At 53.3% G+C, this 15,919-nt stretch overlaps 1 protein-coding gene across 4 annotated transcripts in view; it reads left to right on the top strand.

Moving 5' to 3' along the window:
- BCL11B (BCL11 transcription factor B) overlaps positions 1-15,919 on the top strand; it is a 94,812-nt gene that overhangs the window by 13,291 nt on the left and 65,602 nt on the right. For 2 of the 4 annotated variants that reach the window (XM_047738535.1, XM_047738533.1), the window contains exon 2: positions 315-677. In XM_047738535.1, coding sequence (XP_047594491.1) covers positions 315-677 — 363 coding nt within the window. Of the gene's footprint in view, positions 1-311; positions 678-15,919 lie in introns of all 4 variants that reach the window. The other 2 variants (XM_047738534.1, XM_047738532.1) reach the window with 1 other exon arrangement.

The following is a 15,919-nucleotide window of genomic DNA, read 5'->3' as shown; positions in this document are numbered from 1 at the left end:
GGTATGTGCACGTGGATGTGTTTACCTGGTATGTGGGGGTGGGTGGGGGTGGGAATTAACAGTAGATAAATGACAAAGCAGAAAGTTTAGCATCAGTTAAGCAACCAGTTCCACGGGCGGTGATGTTACTCTCAGAGCCTCAGTTTGCCCATCTGTGGCCTCCAGGAATCATGTGGGGATTTGGTGACCTCTGGGACCCTGCAGCGGAGGGGCCTCTTCTCGGTGGGGAAGGGTTGGAATGGTTGATGGGTGCCCGTGATTGCCTAAGCCCATCTCTGTCTTCTCTGCCCCTTTCTCCTCTCTCTCTCCAGCAGAGGCTGACCATGTGGAGGCCGCCATCCTCGAAGAAGACGAGGGTCTGGAGATAGAGGAGCCCAGCAGCCTGGGGCTGATGGTGGGTGGCCCCGACCCTGACCTGCTCACCTGTGGACAGTGTCAGATGAACTTCCCCCTGGGGGACATCCTGGTTTTTATAGAGCACAAGAAGAAGCAGTGCGGTGGCCTGGGTGCTTGCTATGACAAAGGCCTGGACAAAGGCAGCCCGCCGCCCTCCTCACGCTCCGAGCTCAGGAAAGTGTCCGAGCCGGTGGAGATCGGGATCCAGGTCACCCCCGACGAAGATGACCACCTGCTCTCACCCACGAAAGGCATCTGCCCCAAGCAGGAGAACATTGCAGGTATGGAACATTGCCCTGGCCAGGCCACCGCGGAAGCCACCTCCCAGGTCCCACACCCGCCTGCCCCCTCGTCGTTCCGGGTGTCGGGCCTGGGGGGGTTCAGGGGTTACCGGGATAGGACCACCAGCCAGGGCTTGCCTGTTCCGGGGGGCTGCTCTCTGGGTGCCCCTCAGGACAAGACGGGCTTGGGGCTCCGAGCAGCACAGCTGGCCAATGGTCGCTTTGCTTTTCGCAATGACACTCTGCTGCGGAGCCTAATCCGTAGGTGGCCAGGAGTACAGAATGGAAGTTTGGAAGGCGAAGTGACCCTCAGTTTGCTGGTGTTCTTGGCTTAGTCTCTGGCTGTGCCGCCAGACAGTCTTGGGTTGGAGTCTGTTCTTCACAACGTGGACAAGTCAGTTTTTCTATCTGTGAAATGGAGCTAATGAGACTGATCTCCATAGGCTTGTGGTGAGGTCTAATGAGTCGTGGCCTGTGAGCAGGGTCTGGTAGGCACTTAGGAATGGGAGAACTCACTTCCTCCTCTTCCTCTCTCTGGCCTCCTGTTTCCCATCTGTAAAAAGAGGTGCCCTGCTCCCAGAGGCTCCTTCTCATGTCGCCTGGTCCTTCTGGCAGGTCTAGGGAAGGGCTTGTGGGAACTTGTTGAAGCGCTGAGCCCCTTTCGGCTGACCACCTGGACAGCTGACTTTTCCCACCTGAAGAATGGGTGTTTTGGTTGTGTCCTCTGGCCATAGGGAGTTGACACCGTATCCCGCCGGGCCGTGGCCATGGCATGACAGAGCCTCCTCCAGGGAGCCCGTGTTCTGTGTAAGCCCAGTATTTGCCGCAGGTCCGACTTCTGAGCCTGGGAGGCCCGGCAAAGATAGAGGCCCATGGTGGCTGGTGTTCCTGTGGTAAGCGGCAGCCAGTCCCGCAGCAAGATGGCACCAGCGAGCGCGTACATGAGAGGTCACACCCCACTGGTACACTCTGGACAAGCCGCTTCCTGGTTCCAGGCCTCAGTTTCCTATCTGTCAACAGGGACTGAGAATCCTGGCAGGCCTGGTGTGAGCATTGAATGAGCAGAGGCTCTGTGCCAGTGGAAATTTCCTCTCAGGGGTCCCCTCTGGGGCTGTAAGTGTGTGTAAGTGGGGGCCGGCTGTGTTTTGGGCATGGAAGCTAGCGGAGGTGCTGGAGGGACTGAGGCTCTGGGGGCTCCTCCTTGGAGGGTGAGCCTGCTGTAGCCCAAGACACCTGCTGCCCCTGGCAGGATGGAGCTGAGGGCCGCATCCCCCAGAGGGCAAGCCACGTGGCGAGTCTGAGACCTCTGGCCTCAATTTGCCCATCTTTCAAATGGGATTAGTGAGATCTCTCTTAGGGATTAGTGAGAGGCTGTGGTGGGATGCAGACTCCTGCTGGCACATGCTAGGTGCGGGGGAGACCCCACCAAATTCTACTGGCCCGTGGGCCTTCCCTTCTGGCTGGTGATCTCTAGGGACGTTTCTCATGCTCTCAAGTTGCCAAGGGCTTTGAGAGAAACGTCCAGCATGTTCGGGGCCACGGTCATGTAAACCTTGGCTTCTCAGAGTGCCCTGCAGAGATGAATGATGCTGCCTTCGTTAGAGCTGGAGCCTCCCATCCCGAAAGGTGCCGGGTCCCTTTTGTTGGTGTTGTTGGGGTCCCCTTGCGTTTCTTTTCTTTGACACCAGAGGACCAGTCTTTCTGCAGTGGAATAAACACCCGGCGTCAGTGACCACAGGCCTTGCCTGTGAGACTCTGGTCCCTACTCCTATTTCCATGGGAAGGCATTCTGCTTTCACCAAAACCCATCCGAATCCTCCCTTCACGATGAAGGCACTTCCCAGCGAGGGGCTGCCGATCATTGTGGGTAGGTTTGTTTAAGAAAGCCACTAGATGTGATTTCATAAAAGGCAAAGTTAATCTGCAGGGCGGCTTTGTCCTCACCCCCCAGCCAGCCCCCTGCGCCCCTTTTCTCGGGTCGTAGTACGGCAGCAGCCCACGGTATTTTTATTCTGTGTGCGACGGAAGATATTCTTGGCCTTTTCTGTTCAGCAACAGGACGAATGGATTTCTTCATTCTTGAAGAAATATGTAAAATAATCCCTTAGAAGTCTAAAGAGATATGTTTGTTCAAAGCCTTTAAAATGTTATTTTAATCAAAGGCACAAAACAGTCTCCACGCTGTGTCTGCTGAAGACGACCGTCCTATTCTGGTGGCATGTCGCGCCTTCTCGCTGGCCCTCCTTCCCCTTCTTCCCTCCCTGCCTTGGCACCAACTTTCCTTTCTTTCTTTTTTATTTAATAAAAAGGAAAGATTAAAGAATAAAACTTCAGTGGCTCAAATGTATAAAGTAATTTAATATGGTGGGAGCATTAATTATTTTAGCTTAATTGAATTCTGAGGACTGCACTACTTGCATTTTTGTAGACAAGCCCTGTTTATTATTTCTCTGTGTAGATTAACAGTAAAGGAAACACAGATAACTTTCAGTTATTTATTGTAAAATAAATGTGTCAATTCATGTGTAAAGCAAGCTGCTCAAAGATAATTGAGTCTTTATATTTTAAGAGGGGGACTAGGAATCACAGGCGCTTCTCCGCCCGGGCTTCCGGAAATCCGCACAGCTGCCACCCAGGCCCCTGGTACCGCTGGCTTCTCCCAGGCCTCTCCTGTTCCTGCTTCCTGGCCATGGTGTGGGGGGATGCTCCGGCCTGTCCGAGCCCTGCCCTTGTCCCCAGGGCCAGTTGCTGGGGAGCGGGTGGCTGCTAACAGTTGGGACTTGGTCTCTGGCTTGGCTGTCCCAAGGGAGGTGCCCGCCATGACCATGAGGGTCATGCCTTTCGGGGAACCAACAATCTGAGTGTTGTCCAGATGGGTCCTAGCCCTCCTCGCTGCCAGGTGCTTCTAGAGGCGGGGCTGCAGAGATAGATGAGCAGGGTTGGCCTGTGGAATAGGTGGGATCCCTTCCGCCTTTAAGGGTGCCTCCCAGCACGACCCCGGAGTTGGAATCCTATCAGTCATTGGACCAGGGCTGGATCCTGGATTGGCCCTTTCCTTTGGGACACTGGAGTCCAGAGGTGGGCATAAAAGGAGTAGTTAATCATTTTTTTTCTTTCCTTTATATCTTTATTTATTTTAATGATAGAGAAGTAGGACAGTAGAAGGAGGAACTTTCTGGAGCTTTGTGACTCGGAGGGCATTCATCCATTCATTCGTTTGCTCATTTAATAAACAAGCACCTACTGTTCTTCCTCTGTCCTGAGCATCCCTCCCCCCCGGCCGTGAGGTGACAGAACCCCCACCCTGGGCGGGTGAGCATGGTGGGAGGACGGCCATCTGGGCTGCTGCTCTGTCGCCCTTGGGGGACATGGCCCAAGTGCAAGCAGTAGCAGCTCTGCCCTTGATGTGTGCAGTTGTGGCCCCGGGGCCCTGCACCTTGGTCGTGTGCAGGGCTACGCAGCCTGTGTCTGAGGCCCAGAGCCGAGGTGGGGGGCTCTGGCCTGGAGACCTGACTCAGGTTCTGCCTATAAAGGAGTTCTTTACCTTTCCTGAGCCCCCTTCCCACGGCATTCTCCCACTTCTGGCAGAGCTCGGGGACATGGGAGTAGCTGACCCTGGTGTGGGGGTGAGGGGGCAGGTGAGATGGCTTCCAGGGTTTGCAAAGAGCTGGAGTCTCTGAGCCATTTTGTGGGATGGGTGTCTTGAGGAGGGGTGGGGAGAAGGGGCCTGGGGTGTTTGGGGTTCGTGGCCCGTGCGAGGGAGGCTGCATGCTGCCACGTGGGAAGGGACCCAGTGCATGTCTGAGCTCCACTCTGTTGCCTGCTAGCCTTGGGCCATGTTACCCGACCTCCTGAGCTGCCGCGTCCTGACGGAGTGCTCCTAACAGTAACTGCGGGGCTGAAATGACGCGTACCTGCCTGGCGCACAGGATGCCCGCTGCCAAGACGGGCACCTTCCCCCCTACTGGTGCTGGTTCCCCAGCTCCATTTCCTGGGGGCAGCATAGCTAATAGAGGGCTTCTGGGAACTGGGGGAGAACCTTCCATTGGCTTCGGAGAACTCCACCATCAGACACAATGTCTGAACAGCTGTTGTGTGCTCCCCTCCCCCTGCCATTTTTGGTCACGTTGTTACTGTTCTATGGTGGCCTCTCTGATGGTGGGTCCCTCTGGGGAGGAGCCAGGGGGATCAAAGGAGCACGGACTTGGGTGTCGGTGGGGAGGGGTGTGATTCCAGTGCCTGCCTGGGCCAGCCGCTTCACTTTTCTGGCCCTCAGTTTCCTCGTCTGTCCCTGCTTGTCAGTCCCGTGCTGAGAACCAACAGGGATGAGACCCAGAGAGTGCCCACTTAGCCCAGGCTCTGGCTGTAGCCGGATGACTGAGAAGCGGAAGCCTCCTGATAAGCTTTTAAGAGAGTGTGGACCCCACTTGGTGGCTCGAGGTGTCGGCTTCTCAGTCAGAATCTTGAAAACTTACCTCGGATATCTCTCTCAGCCATTGCCGCCGATTCCTCCTTAGAATCCCCATTTTATCGCCACTGGAGGGAAGGCTCTTGATCACAGGTGATTCGTTTTCACGTGTTATCACCCCTTCCTTAACCAAATGAAGCTATAACCGGAGGAATGAGCCATCAGCTGTCAGTCAGAGGTTTGCCTTTTGCCTTTTTGTCCTCCTCCCCCCGCTACAAACCCCAAATGTCAGATTTCTGGAGAAATGTGGGAGATAGGCAGTGGGTGACAGGAGGTGGCAGATCCCCCTGGGCTGGAAGTGGCAGGCGGTTTCCTGCTCCGTTGGCCCCACCCGCTCTGTACGTCTTCATCTGGAACTTAGGAAGGGTCTGGGGTGCCCCTGGAGGTGGGGAGGGGGGTTTAGGTAGCAGGCAGAGTGCAGACAGGGTGTTTGGTTTAGGGTCCCAGTGACCCATCAATAGGCCAGATGTGTTGGAGAAAAGGGCTTCTGATCAGCTGGAGGCTTTACATGCTGTTCGGCAAATGCGCATTTCAGATTTAAAAAAATAAATAAAATAAATGTGAAAAAGAGAATATTAGCTTGGCCAGTGGAAGAAACTAAATAACTTGCTTGTGCTGGAAACTGGAGATAAACCCCACTTGCAGGTTGTCTTTAAAAACTTGGATTTGATATATTTAGAGTTGTTATTTTGCGTCCAAATTAAGGTTAAATCCATGTGTGTTGTAGCATGGATTATCTTTTTGTATTATTAAATCGTGACAGCTAATTATTAGTTCTGTCTGCACCGAGGAGCAGTGGAGTGTCCTGTCTGAGAGACCTGGTCCTGGACAGGGCGTTTTAGGGCTTACCCCAGAACTGGGGCAGGGCTGGTAGGTCGTGGGGAAGAGGGGTCCCACCTAGTAACCCACATTGTGCTTAGGTGCTTTTCTTGGTTTATCTCATCTTGAAATAGATACCAAACTTAAAACAGATACCTCTAATCCCACTTTGAAATAGCTATTTTCTAATCCTACGTTGAGCTAAGGCTCAGAGAGGTTAAGGGACTTGCCTAAAATCACACAGCAAAGTGGAGTCAGACTCAGGTCTGCCTGACTTCTTCAGCTGGCACGGGGAATGGAGGCTTTTAGGGAGTAGTCTAACTCTGCCTGGCTGGCCCAGCCAGTAGGGGCGGGCACTACCTCCAGACCCCCGTCACAGGTGACCTCTGAAGCCACCCTGATCTGACTCTGTGGATACAGCCTAGAGCCCTCAGGCCCCCAGAGGCCTTGACCCACATATGGTTGTCTGTCTCATGAAGGTTTTGGAGGGGTGGGTGGTGGGTAAGAAAGCATTAAGACCTGACTTCAGGTGGATGGATCTGGGCTGGGATTTTGTGTTTGCCAATGACCTTTGGCCATTTGTTCACCTCTCCAACTCCCCATTTCCTATAGAATGGAGATAATCTTTCTTATCTTGTAGACTTGTTACAAGGTTTGATTTAGACAGTGCATTCCTGTATTAGGTCCCTGTGGATTGTTAGCTGTTATTAATAATAGAGAACCACTGGAGGGATCCACGTGGGGATTCTGGCCTCCTGGCCTGAGCTGGAAGGATCTCTTTGCTGAGGATCTCCTCCTGTTCTTAAGTGAGCATATGTGACTTGTTACTGGCAGGGCTGAGTCCAGACCCCAGTGATCTCGAGTCAGGTGGCCCTTTTGCCGCACCAGGCTGCCCGGTTTGGTGACTTGAGGCGAGCTGTTTCCCTGGTAGAGTCCCAGTGTCCTGATCCGTCAGCGGGGGTGAACAGTCCCTGCTCTGCCGGCCTCCCAGGGAGAAAAGAGACTAAAGGTAGACTGTGCAGACTGTTAGAGTGTTAGCAGCTACCCAGTGCAACTGTAGCACTGAATTGTAATTGAAAGTTTTGTTGAATTAAAAAGAAAACCAAAAATTCTAGTCGGCTACAGGGTAATTTTTTTTTTTCTCCTTACTAGGTTTCCTTTAGGTCTGGGGCCCTTGTTAGCTGTGATTCATAGAGGTGGTTCCATGTTTCCGGAAGCAATTCAGAAAGGATGGGAAGTTAGGGAAGAGAGCAAGGGAAGGTCATGGGGCTCCCGGGTGGGGGACCTAACCAACCCTGAGCCTCTGTTATCATTATTATTAGGTTTTTAGTTTGACAGTAAATAGTTAGCAGTTGCCTTAAATTTTTTATTAGGCAATTGACAGCCTGCTTTTGTATGTGTGTGTGCTCATTTTCATGCCTGACTAATGCATAACCACTAGCTCTAGAATCTGTTAGAAGGGGGCTCTGTGTCAATAAAACTATATAAATAGGGCAGTCTGCCTGTCATCCTTGTGCCCTTGGGTTTATCTTTTCACTGAGGAAACAAAAAGATTGAATTTTCATACCTGGGTTTTTAACTGAACACATACTTATTAGGACTAACTCTGTACCAGTCACTGTTTGAAGGGCTTTGCAACAATTCACTGATGTAATCCTCCATCACGCCTCCCTGAGGTAGGTGCTGGTATCAAGCCCACATTACCAAAGAGGAAACGGAAGCCCAGAAACATTAAGTCACTTGCCCAGGGTCACACAGCCTATGCGTAGGGGCTTGGGCTGTGAACTCCAGCAGTCATGTCTTCCCTGTGGCGAGGCAGCGTTGGCCATGGTGGTGTTTCATCCTCGCTCCTATCTACTGTCTCTGCCCCTTGAAAGGTGGTAAATCAGTTATTACTTTCATTTTGTAGATGAGGAAACCGAGTCATAGAGAGGTTAAGAGCCTCAGAGTTGTGCCTGGACACTAGGCTCCTGATTTCCGGTGGACTTCACGGGGAGCCCAGGCCCCGGGGATCGCACAGTACTTTAACAGGGTCTGGTACAGGCTGCTTCTGCTCCTGGCCAGCCACCAGTGATTTCTTCTCTGGGGGTGAAGCACCATGATGGGAGCTGGGGTGTCGTGTGAGTTGAAGGAAGCAGGACGGCGGACCTCCACCTGTCCTACACGTGTTTGGGGGTTTCACGTTCACTGCTGTCTGTGCAGACCGGTCTTGTTAGGAGCCAAAGCCAACCCAGTCAGGTCGGGTGGTGGGAGGCAGCTGGGCCTACGGAATGCAGGGTGGGGAAGGGCAGGCCTGGTGGACTCTGGCCAAAGACCTGGGGTGGCGTCTAGGCCCTGGGGCCCACAGGCTGTGTGACCTTGAGCAGACCCTCCCCCTCTTTGGGCCTGAGCTTCCTGAGCTGAAATAGGAGAAGGAGCTACCAGTGGTTTCCAACAGCTGCAGGAACCCCACGGCGGGGGTGGGGGGTGTGGGGGTGTGGGGGGGGCGGTAAGCTCCAGCTTCCTACCTAAGTCCTCCTCCCACCCAGCAGCCCAACCAACTTCCCTTCTTTGTTACATCTTGGGTTTAGGAAATAAATTTTCTTTGAAGAAATTGGTGGCTGAAATGAAAACTATCATACTAAAGGATAAACAGGGTTTCTTTCTGCTTCAAGCCCTGAAGATTCCCCTGGAAGGATTTGGTGCAGAGTTTAGGTTCAGGGCCCCTCCTGTGCCCCTTCCAGGCACTGTCCCTAATGTTGTAGATGTGGTTTGGTGTTTGTTTTTTTGTTCACAGGACCTCCCGAATTGTATGACTCTCAAACCCCATGAAATTGGAACCCCCTCTGACCCATGCACTGCTAAATGGTGACCAGTCACCTAAGGGGGTAGGGGTGTCGGCCTTGACCAAATTAAGTCCAGGGAGGAGCTCCAGCTGGCAGGGAGGGATTAGGACTTAGAGGCCGACCAGGAGACCTTTCTGGAGAAGGCTAGGCTTCTAGGTTTCATTTTCATTTTGTTTTTCAGTGGGTTTCCTTAGAGTCCTCCTCCTACTGGTCTGCTGGTTTTGATCTCGAGGTGGGGGTGGGTGGATGGGGTGGCTCAGGAAGGAGGAGTCTGTGCGTGAGTGCGCAAGAGGGACGTCTGGCCGAAAGAGGTGTGATCACTTGAGAGATAGGTCTGGGAAAGTGGCTGCCTGCTGCTCCCACCAGCATGAAAACTGGGACCCTAGGCTCTTTTGGGTGGAGGAATATTAACAAAATGACCTTTTGTTGGAGGTGAGAAGTCAGAACCCCCATTCCTGGTGTGGAGAGGAGAAGGTAGCTATTCAGATGCACTGTCAAGGGCAGGGTGAAGCCCCCAGCTCAGCTAGTTCTCCAAGCCAAGGCGATATTTGATCAGGGCTGTGGACTCCTGGGGGCTGAGGACCCACACAGCTCCCCATGCCTTCAGGCTGCAAGTGTGCACACAGCTTTAGATGCAAGCAGATACATCCGGATTTGAAGGCGCGCAGGTGCGTGGGTCAGCGCCCACCCAAGATGAACCCCCATGAACAGAGCCTTGCCATCTGACCGCCCCAGTGCCTACACTGTGATGCAGGTCCAGTGAGGACATCGGTCCAACCTGGCGGTGTCCCGAATGCACAGTTCTGCTTTCCTGACTTTGGTCACCAAAAGAATCCTTGAACGTACTCGGGAAAACACTGGCTTAGTTTTAAAGACTTTTCCAGCAGAGCATGGGCAGAGCATGGCGTGTGGGGAGTGTAGTCCTCCAGCTGAATTCTGGGGGTCTTCCTTTGAGGCTGGGGGCCAGGGAATGCCTGCCCTGGGCTCTGTGTCTCGCAACCATCTAAGGTTCTTTGTTTCCCTTAAGGAGAAACAGGACAAACCTTTGATGACCCCTTCCCACCCCAGCAATGGGCTAAAAGGTTTGAGGTTGGTAGACCCCACAAAACCAAGTTCTCCAAAAGAGCCAGAGTGGATTCTTTCCTCCTCCCACCAAGAGTTCAAAGCCAGCCAATTAAGAAACCTAAACAGTGTGGTCTTCTCCTTGCATCATTGACATCATTGCCTTGTAAAACTTTCCCTGCAAAGGAGGCGCCTTTATTCGCTGGGGAAAAGTAGTATGTAATTTTCCTGACCTGGCCTTTGCTTTGGAGGGGAAGGAAAAGAGAGAGGGAACTCATTGCCAGAAACAAACGGGGCCCAAGACAGCAAACAAGTTCCACACTCCCGGGTCGGGGCCTTGCTGTCCGCAGCATGGGGTCCTGGACACCGAAAATGGTGTTTTGTGGGGACGCGAAACCAGGGGGGCTGTGGAGCGCGGAGGGTCTCAGGTCTCGGGTCTTGCCCGCATTCTAAGACTGTGGGCGAGGGGGAGGGAGACGGATATCAAAATCCTCCCAGCTCTGAGACTGTACGTCTTCTCCCGCTCCCATGAAACAAGGCGCCACCTGCCTCACCACTAATGCAATTTCCCGTGTGTCCCGACGATTGCAACTTGCAAGACTTATCTTGCCCCCCTTCCCGGATCTCCAGCGACCCTCCCCCTTCCCGGCCTCTCCCCCCCCCCCCCCGCCCCCGACGGTGTCACCCCCAGCAAATCATCCCCTCCCACGTGGGAGGGGGCAGGGGCAGAACTCCTGACACACCCGCAGGGGACTTCGGGCTCCTCCCCGGGGGCGCCAAGGTTGAGGTCCATTAGCCTCCCCTCGCTCCCAAGCCTAGGCGCACAATGGCCTTTACTCAAGGCGTGTGGTGCCGAGCTCTGGCGGGGGCGCGAGGCGGCCCGCACCTCCCGGACCCTGCACGGAATCGGGGCGACACTTCGGCGACTCCGTGACTGCACCGGCGGCCTCCCCTGCGGTCGGTGCCCGTCGCCTACCCGCCGGCTACGGTCCCGGCGGAGGCTCCCAGGCGCTACTCCCCGGCCTTTGGACGCGCCTGTTCCCTTCCAGGCAGCCGGCCTCACCGACTCGCCCGGGGCCTCTCCAGCCTGCGCCCCGGGGCGTGCGGCTCGGCGACCATCCGCCACGTCTCTCCTGCTTTCCAGGCCCAAGCCCGCCGCGCACGTTGATTGTATCTTCCTGGGGCGGGAGGGCCGAGGGGGCTCCAGGCCCATGCATAATTCGGGGATTTAATGGGCCAGCTGTCCGAGCGGGGCTGTGAGGGGCGGGTGGAGGCGCAGCTGACCCTGCCCGCGTCTGGCTTCGCCGAAGAGGCGCGCTTCTTTCTTCCTCCGGTGACAGCTCTCCTCCCCCTCTCGGCCTGGGTCCGAGGGGAGCGGGGAGCAGACGAGTCGTAGGGTTAGTCCAGGGGAGGGGTCTTCCTTGGTGCATTCCTGCAACTTTTGCTTTGGAGGGCGGGAGGCAAGCAGTGAAATGGAGCCTCCCCGGGACCCGGCTCCCGAAGGAGCTGGGGGAGTTGGAATGCAGGTTTCCTCCGAGCATTCTGCAGCCCTCGAGTCATTCCCCCCTCCCCCAGCCCCTTTCCCCCCGCCCTCGGCGGCCCCCTGTCGGCCCCCAGCCCCGCAGCAGCCCGGCGAGCTCGCCCTTGGCCTCGGGCCAGCCCTCTTCCCTGGCAGCGGGCGGAGATGGATGGAGGCGGAGACCCAAGGTCAAGGGCGGGGAGCCCGCGGGCCTGGGGCCCCTTTGTGCGCTGGGGTCCGCCCCTCCTCCACCCGCCCTCTCCGCTCCGACCCCCAGGCGGGCGCCCGCACTGGTGACCTTCCCCGTCGTGGGGAATTGCATTTCAAGACCCCTGAAAACTCCTACCAGTGGTCCCATCCTCAAAAATCAGGGCGCGAGGGGCGGGGCTCCTCGCTGGGGTGGCGTTACTTCCTGGGCGTTTTCTTGGTCCTGGGGGCACACTGGGATCCCCTCTTCGCCCCGCCTCGAACGCTCTGAAAGGGTCGCGCCCGACCGAACTCGGCATCAGCCCACCTTGGCCCGACAGAGCCCGGCAGTTCCCCGGATCCAGGTGAGGCCCGTTTGGAGGGAGCCTCACAGAGTTCCTTTGTGCATTTTGTGTCCATCCTGGGCAAACAGTCCCGTCCCAAAGTGGTTTTCTTTGTAGGGTTTTTTTTTTTTCCCCTTCCCCGGGGGTGGGGGGTGGGGAGCGGGGGGGGGTGTGAGGAGAGGGAGCCTGCTTTTCTAGAGGGAATTCCTGGGGGCTGGGATTTTAAAACACTCAAGAACAAAAGTGTTTCCCCAATTGTGTGGGAATGGAGCCCTCTACTAGAGTGGGACACAAAGCCTCGTGGAATTACAGGGAATTAATGTCAGTCCTTCTTCCAGCCCGATTTCTCTTACAATAACCCCCCCAAAGAGAATTTGTATGCAAATGGTCACCTTGGTAGGAGTCTCTCTTTATTTTTGCTTCTTAAAAATTGGCCTCCAATTGTTTAAAGCACTCCAACAGACCCTTAAAGACTCAGAAAAGCAGTGGTTGGACGCCCAATGTATTTACCACAAAGCTCTTAAGAAAATGTTCAAACATTTTCCCAAAGCTGTTACTCCAGAAATAAAAATGTATGCTGTTTGCCTATAGAAGATTAAAAGTTTACCTTCAGTGTGACAGCTTTTCTAGGCTAGAATTGGAGCCACGTCTCTATTTTCCATTATTCAGAAATAGGTCTGAACCACACAGAATATATTTGCTGTAACAAGAGTCAAGGTATTCTAAAAAAAATAAGTATACATATTTATTTATGATTTGGGCTGACCCAAATCATAACAGAATATTGCACTTTCTGTGCTATCAAAGGCTAAAGTATTTTGTAAACAATGCCTTCATGGCATTTAGAGTAAGAGTTGATCTTAAGAAAATTTCAGATTTAGCTAACCCGAACTTTGAGAAGCCAGCTTTTCTTCTGGAGGAATCTGAAGACATTTGTCAATTTATTTTTTTCTTGAAAGGCCTGCAGAAAAGGTAACAAATTCAACACTTGGGAACTCAAAGCTGCTGGCAGTCCTGGACAGGAAGGTTTTCATATCTGCCTGAACTTGCTCGTTGATTTCTCAGACGTCCATTTATAGCAGTTCTAACATGATGGAATCTGCCTATGAATATCTGTAAATACGGGTAAAGATCACAATCCGGCACTCATAATGGTCCAAGACTAGAAAGGCAGATTCTTGTGTTTGATTAATATTTATGTTACTGGATTCCTTTACAGAAAGAACGATGGATGAAACACTAATTACGTGTGTGTGTTTGAGGGGCTCCATCCTAGGTCTCTGCTGTTCCTGAAGAGGCAGGTCATAAATTTTAGGATTTTTGGAATCAGGGTACTTACGGGGGGAATTGTTCATGTTTGGCTTGAAAGACAGGGAACTGTGTGGTTGGCTGACCTAGTGTCTATAACACGGAGAAGGAGGAAGCCAACTTACCTCTGCTTTCTTTATTTTGAGGACTCAACAGTACAAAAAATTATGGGGCAGAGGGGTGGAAATTTCTTGTCCAGAGTCCTCCTCGAAGAGAGGATTCTGCAGCTCCCTGGGTGCTCTTGTGCCTTGGGAGGACACACACCCCGTTTTGTGTCCAAGGGGCGGGCTGGGCTGCTTTGCCTTGCGGTGGGGTGTGTTCTGAGCCACGTGTCTGCAGGGTGCAGATGACTTGCCTTGCTTTGTTCAGGAGCCGCGGGTGGGAGATTTGCTTGGGAATGCGGGATTTTGTCAGCTGGATCGGGTTGAAATACCAGTGGAATTGTTACACAGAGGGATCCTGGGGAGGCCTCCTTTGGACATGCAGTTAAGCACTCTCAGTTTTATTACTTTGAGAAATCTAGATTTTCTTGCAGGATTTTTCTAGAAGTGTGGTCTCCCAGAGCCGCACCTGAGCCCTGGTTAGGGCTGGAGCCTCTGGAGCCTTTCTGGGCCGCCTCATTTGTCAAAGCACCACAGTCAAGGTGTTCACACAGTCTCAGATGTGTTTGTTCCTAAACCGTCCCCGGGCAGGTCTCAGTGTCTTCATCTATAAAATGGGGATATCCAATTGTTGACACTCCTGCCACTGTCCTGATATGAAAACAGACCATTCTGCAGGAGTGAAGTAGTGGCTTATTTCAAAGATATCGTAAAAGCATAGATTAGCATTGTTCAGTGCACAGGGGCAGAGTGACTAATTTGCAAAAGGGAGAGGAATCAAGTAACTACTAGCGCAGAGTGTCATTTTCAATGCAAGGGGAAGAATTAGGGGATTTAGTAGGGAGTCCAAGGGGGAGGACTTGAATTTTCAATCTAAAAACCTAATACCAGTAGGAAATATCTCTGCCCCGTCCCCATTCATTTTGGGGGACTGTCACGTGAGTTAGAATCTTAATACGGAGTGGGGTTTGCTGTTACTCTTGCCCTGAATATACCAGAAAAGGTATCTTTACTGACGTTTGGGGTCTGGCCCCCAGACAGGAGCTGGGGAGAGGGGGTGTAGACTTGGGGGGTGGGGAGGAATGCATACAGCAGGCTGCCTTTAAGTGCACAGTCTTACTAGACGCAGATGAGGAAGGAACTCAGTGTGGTGCAGGCTGGTGAGGAAATTCCCCCCTTTTTTGGCCTCCACCTCTGAAAGCTAACAAAAATGGGCATTTAGGCCCCCAGAGCGCACAGCTGGACGCTCTGACCTGGCACCTTCATGGGGGAAACGGGAGGCCCCAACTGTCCTTCTGGGACTCCATCTTCCTCTTGTGTTGTTTTCCTTTTGGTGATGCCTGGTTCCTTTTTTCCAGCCAATGCTGAGTAAACCTGAGTTAGATTTTTTAAAGGCATAACCCCTGGCAGGGCCCGAAACCTCCGGGTATTCTTGCTGGTTAGAAAATACAGATCCTTGCTTCATGTATTTGCTTGGTTCACCCTGGCAGGGCCCAAACCTCAGGCTTGAGTTTGGGGGTGGGGGGGGAGTGTGGCACTTTGCCTTCTCCACAGGGGACTTGATAGAGCCCTTGTTCCCTGGCATTAGTGCCTGGGTGGGGTGGGGGGCACAGCAGATATCCAGAGCCTGCGTTGGTGTAGGCAAGGAGCCAGAAGCTGTCTGGTGCTCCTTAATTGAATACAGATCTCAGTCAGTTCCACGTGGCCGTGTGAGGCTGGGCAGGGAGGGCAGTGGTACTCCCCTGCCCCCCCAGTCTGGACTCGGAAGATCGGAACACCCCAACCTGAGGGGCCTCAGAGCCTGTCCCAGCCTCCAGCCCCCAGGGTTTGCAAAAAGGCAAGGGAAGTGGGCAAGGAGATAGCGCGACACCCAAGTAAACACTGTTTGCATGAACTGGGTCTTCTATCTTTGTTAGTGGCGGCTCGTTAATTAACCGGCCGATTAGTGTTGCCTTCTTTTGACACATGCGTGTGTTTTGGGGCAGAAGATTCTTCTAAAACTGAACAGAACCTTTCAGGAAGTCCTTGTACAGAGCCGTTAGCTTCTTCTCTCTGTCCCCCCTGTCCCCCTGCTCCCTCTTCCTGTCCCCTCCTCCCCACCCTCCCTTCAACCCAAGTGGGCTCCTTGTTGCGTGGAGGACAGACACGTTAAACACAGCTAAATAAATCGTGTTTACGCTTGGCGTTCTTGGTAGTGAAAAATCTGTTGCCTGTTTTTACTTCCTTATTTCTCAGCATTTGCTTCCTACCTGTTTTTGAGCACATGCCCAGAAATAGTAGTTTTGTCAAATGAGGGGATAATGCCAGCCAGCCTCTCTCGCTGCCAAGGAAGCTGCTGGATTTTGCAAAACAGAGTGACGTTTTTTTAGTGACACTGATTTTTTTTCTTCCCCCCAAAGAAATTAGGATGTAGAAGAAGAGTATTAAAAAAATGCACTTAGGGAAGAGAGAAAAAAAGAAAAAGCCCACGCAGTCATTGCCGTGGCGCAGGGACACGCGTGGCGCAGGTTCAGAGACTGGTCTCACTTTTGTTTGCACTTGGCCCCTCCAAGGGCAAGAGGCAGCCTTCAGAGGAGGGGAGCTGCCTAGGGCCGGGAGAGCTAGCTGAGT

The sequence above is a fragment of the Lutra lutra genome, chromosome 7 (genome assembly GCF_902655055.1).
Source record: "Lutra lutra chromosome 7, mLutLut1.2, whole genome shotgun sequence".
Taxonomy (NCBI): Eukaryota; Metazoa; Chordata; class Mammalia; order Carnivora; family Mustelidae; genus Lutra; species Lutra lutra.
Note: the sequence above shows the minus strand (reverse complement) of the source record. Positions and strands in the feature narration are given on the sequence as shown.